The 5,379-nt window shown below is 25.4% G+C and overlaps 1 protein-coding gene across 1 annotated transcript; it reads left to right on the plus strand.

Moving 5' to 3' along the window:
- Positions 1-941: 941 nt before the first annotated feature.
- Positions 942-1,148, plus strand: CLUP02_08035 (alcohol dehydrogenase GroES-like domain-containing protein; the record flags this gene model as incomplete). Its single annotated transcript, XM_049287027.1, has 1 exon — positions 942-1,148. A coding segment is annotated over one exon (207 nt), but the record flags the coding sequence as incomplete, so codon positions are not given.
- Positions 1,149-5,379: the final 4,231 nt, after the last annotated feature.

A 5,379-nucleotide genomic window follows, 5' to 3' on the forward strand; every position in this document is an offset into this window, starting at 1 on the left:
CTAAGACCTCATAAATAAAAACGGCTATATCTAGTAAAAAGCATTATTTCGATATTATATATAAGTTAAATCTTATTTCTTATTATAATTTTATTACTTAAGCTATTCGCTTTACCGATCGGTAAAGCTATAGGTTCTTTAGTAATTTTAATATAATAAAATAAATAGTCTCCGGAGAAGTACTCCTAACGCATAGGTCCTATCCCTATATATTAGCTATTATTAAATATAAGATCTCTAAGAACTTATATAACTAAGAAGTAAGACGAGTATAACTATAAAAGACTATTATATTTACTATAAGATTTTATTATTAGCTTAGCTATGCTACTTACTTAAGTATTAATACCCCTTATTATAAAAAATATATTACTTAACCTTTTTTAGCTAGCTATAACTATGCGTATAGTCGTTTATTATAGTATGCTTTTTAAAATAATAGTTCAGGATATTACTAAGCTAATAATTCTAAACGAGACGGATATTATTATTTAAGTAACTACTTTAGTAATATATAGATCCGACTTATATATTTATTACGGTTATATAAGTAGTGCCCCGCTATAAATAATAAGCTACGAAGTAATAAGCTATATTTTAAAAATCGGTAACGCCGTATCTTTTTTCGCTTTCGGGGACTATATTATTATTCCTAATACCGTATTAGTAAATTACTTAGAAATAGAGCCGGCGTTAAAAAAGTATTTCGGTTTTAGTAATAGTAACATAGGCCTTAGTAAGTTATAAAGTTAGAGTAATCCGATTTAATAACCGTACTATGCGTATTAAATAATATATTAATAACGAAACGCATAGCTAAATACGTAAGGGTACTTTTTACTAAAACTAACTTAATCCCTATTTTATTAACTTAGGAAACTACTAATTTAACGATTAAGTACGATTATTTAATTATTATAAATATTTTCGTTACGGGGTAAGCTAATATTAACTATACCGGGTTCGAATTTAGTAATTCCGTTATTATTTTCGGGGTAAGACCTATTAGGCTATTATTTACTTATTTTACTATTTTACGCGGGGCTTTTAAAATCTATATTATTAATTATATAAAAGAGCGCCTCGGGCTTATAACTTTTATGAAAACTATCCTAATTAACTTTATGAATAAAAATCCCATTACCTAAATCTTAGCTTATAAACTACGCAAAATAATACGTACTATAAACTATATTAATATAAAAGTATTAAATCCCGGCTTTAAAATAAACGAGAGTATTATATTATAATAAATAATTAATATAGCCTATTTTAAAAGAGGTATTAGTTAGTTAAGTATATATTAGTCTTAAAAAAGTTCTTTTAATATACTATATAGTAATAATATCTTACTTACTATCCCCTTTTCTACTTTAACCTTTCCTATTAAGAACTTAAGCTTTTAAATAGGAGTAGTTAACTCGAAGTAATACGCCCCTTAGTTAATTAACCTTATTAATAATAGTAAAGCGCACCCTAGCTTTATTATTAATATAATTATTAGTATTAAAGATACTTTAGAATACTATAAACGCTTTAATATTAAAATAGAGGCTAAGGTAGCTATTTACTTTTTAAAATAAAGAGCTTAGTTTCATAAAAGTATGCGTATATATATAAGTAGAGCTAACGGTTTATATACTAAATACGGATTCTAACGTTAATATAGAGCCTTAGCTAAGAATATACTTTTCAATAATTCTTTTTATAAAGCTCTTTTCCTTAATAAAATATGTTAGTAATTAACTAATCTTACCGCTACTCGATTTTAAAATAGTCTATAAATACTCCTTTATAAAATAGAATAGGAAATAGAGGTTAGGGTAATAAGTAAAATTTTATATTAAACAGATTTAGTAAGAAAGCTTAGTAAGTAGGTAATACGTACTTTACTAATTAGTTATTCTTCATTATAAATCTCTTTATTAGAGGATTAGCTATATATAAAGGTCGATATATCCTTACTCGTTACTATACGTAACTCGAAACGCTATTAAGCTCATAGTCTTAAAATAAAGTATATAGTTCGAGATACTATCTCGGTTATTTTTATTTTAATATGCTTTATTTAGACATACCCGAGATATAATCATAAATAATAGGGTTAGAAATATTAAATCTTACTACGCACGGTTTTAGAACGTTTACTACTACTCTTTCTTAACGTATAGCTTTTATGATTAGATATACTAATAAGATTTAGCGCGGGGCGAGTACGGAATATTTAAGAAAAATCTATATTTACTTAGAAGGTTAGTAGAAGTATACTTATTAAATTATATACATAGAGGCCTTAGAAATAGCTTATTTATATTATTAATACTTAAACTAAGCCGATATTAATATACTAGAGGGATTCTATTTTATATAATATACTTATTAATACCTCGCGCATCGGCTTAAGTAATATTAAATCTATTAAATTAATATTCAATATAGTATTTATTAAGGTTATATAGTTCCTTAAGACTTACCGAGGAGTATTAATACGATAAATATAATAATAATAGATACTAAAAGCGTATAGCTAATATAATTAATTATTAGAGTCATAATTAACGTTAATAAAATAGTAAAATATATTATAATATAAAGATATAAAGTAATCGCCCTTAATTTTAAAATAGATTTTATTATATATTAAAAGGGTACTGCTTCTTCGCTACGGAAAACGTTACGTTAAACGAGTCTATTAGCTAATAATAATACTTTATAATATTAATAATAGGTTACTTAATATTTAACGTAACGATCGTCTGAGTAAGAGGTAATACTAACCTCTATAGCTTACTATTACTTTTATCGCGGTTTTTTATAAACTTAGTTAAAGATATTATTTATTATATTTAATTTTATATTAATATAGGCGCATTTAGCTTACTTTATAAAATTACCTATAGTTCTTTAGTAGCGTTAATAATAATAATAGTCGTACATTTAACTACGTCTGATTTTATAATATATTCCGTAACTTACCCTCGAGATTTTCGTAGCTTAAACTATTCGTAGTTATAAGCGCTTTAACTACATAGCTATGACTATTAATCCGTTTTACTTAGAGATACTAAAAAAGATATAAAGGGTTATATTTAGTAGTTTAATAATATTTATATTAATTCCGATCTCGCTTTTAATATTATTTTTAAATATTAGTAAACGACGATTTTAGAAAGATTTTTTAGCGTATTAATTGTCTATTTTTAGTAAGGAGCTACCTTATTTAGAAATAGACCTATTCGATTTTAAGCAGAGACCCGTATTAAAATAATACTAAAAGAGCTAGTATACGAGTTTAGGTCTACTTCTAATCTATAAATACTTAGTATTACCGTTACTAAATATAAAGCTACTTAATTTCTTATTTAAAACTTACTAAATACGGTATACGAATATAGTTTTCTTTTTAATACTATTTATCTGCCTTTTACGATAACTATTTAGTTTTATAATTAGTATAGCGATCTTTTTTTAAAAACTATAAACCCGACCGTTAATTACGAATGTTATAGGAAAACTATTTAAAGTTCTAGTTCTATCTAACTTATACTAAAATATACTAACTTTATTATAGCTAAATCTCTAGGTACGGTTATAATTACGACGTACTAATCTAAGTCCTAGCTTTATAAATTAGGGCTTTAGTAACTAATAAAAAAAGACAAGAAACTTATATAAAATTCGATTAAATAAAATTACCCGAACTATAATACTTAAACGTTATACTACTCCGTAGTTTAACTCCGTAGCGCTAATAAAGGCTCGATAGTCTTTTATAATTATTATAAATACTACTATAAATTAGTATTATAGCCGAATTATTAAGTCTCTAACTATATAACTCTTCTTTTTAAATTTAAGGAGGATAATTAATATAATAAAGAGCTAGTAGCTAGCAGGGGGGGGGGGGGGGCAATCCCATGTTAATAGATAAAGGAAAAGTTAGAATTTATAACCATTTTTTTTTTTTTTTTATTAATAGAAAAAGTAAAAAAAATAAGAAAAAAAGGGGGGGGGGGGGGGGGGGGGGGGGGGGGGGGCACTACCTCGTTAGATAGTAAAGGGATAGTTAGACTTTATAAACCATTTTTCTTTTTTAATTTAATAAGGTAATATTATATTATATAGCCCGAAATCGACGAGTCTATAATAATCAATTTTAACAAAAACTCGTAAGAATTTTATACTAATTTACGTCCTAAAATTCGATCTATACTCTATTATATACTTTAAATAAGCGATTATAATAATAAAAAGATTAAAAATTAGTAAGTTTTATATAAATAAAAAGGGAATATTAAATATCTTTATACTATCTTTGCGTAATAGTTATAAGCCCGGTTATTATAATATTTATACTAGTAACTTTTTAAGGGTTTGCGCTAAGTATAGTATAGCTTTTATCTAATAAGGTTATTAATATAACGATAAACGAAGCTTCGTAGCTAGAGGCTATATATAAGAATTAAAATTAGAAATAGGAGAGAAATAGCTCTAGATAGTAGAGTTAGCTCGGTATATTATATATAACTTAATTTTTAGCCTTAGTATTAATATAAAATCTATCCCTTAATTTAGATCTATTTCGTTAATTATTAAATTCAAAGTTAAGGAATGTTTTAGTAAAGAAGGTTTTATTAACCCTATTTTTTTTAACCCGAACCTTTATATTTCCTTTTTACTTAGTACTTTTTAATAAGATAAGCTAATTATATACTAATAATAACTCGCTCGCGCATTATCCTTATAGCTATATTAAATAGGCTACTTAGGTTCTATTATATTATCCCTCGATTAAAAAGTAGCTCTTCATACCTCTTAATAAGAATAATACTTTAAGTAAGCTCTATTTTATATTATTTTAAATAGCTCGAGTATTTAGTACCGCCGTTAATATTTATTTAGCTACTATATTTACTAATATATCCTCTATTAACTTTATAATAATATAATATCGGACTAGTCGTACTAAAGTAGCTATAGTTATAATCGATAGTTTAATATTAATATATTTACGATAAGTTTAGTGTATAAAATGCTACTCTTATAAATATCCCTACTTTATTATTTATAAAGTATATGGATAATATATAGACTAATAGAGATTACTATATTTTTATTAAAACCTAAGGTATACGGACCTATTATAGCGTTACTTACTTAATAAAAAGTGGAGTTAAAAAGAAGTATTTATTAGTTCGTAAGGATTAATATAATAAATATAAGAGTTATAGTATAATTTATAAGTCCTTAAGTTATTTTATAAGTAACTAGGCTTAGCCTAATATAGCTCGATCTAGTTAGCCTATATTAAACTCGCCGCTACTTATTCTATACGAGCTATTTCTCGCTCGTAGTAATTCGTAAGCCGTTATATTTATA

The sequence above is a fragment of the Colletotrichum lupini genome, chromosome 4 (assembly GCF_023278565.1).
Source record: "Colletotrichum lupini chromosome 4, complete sequence".
Taxonomy (NCBI): domain Eukaryota; kingdom Fungi; phylum Ascomycota; class Sordariomycetes; order Glomerellales; family Glomerellaceae; genus Colletotrichum; species Colletotrichum lupini.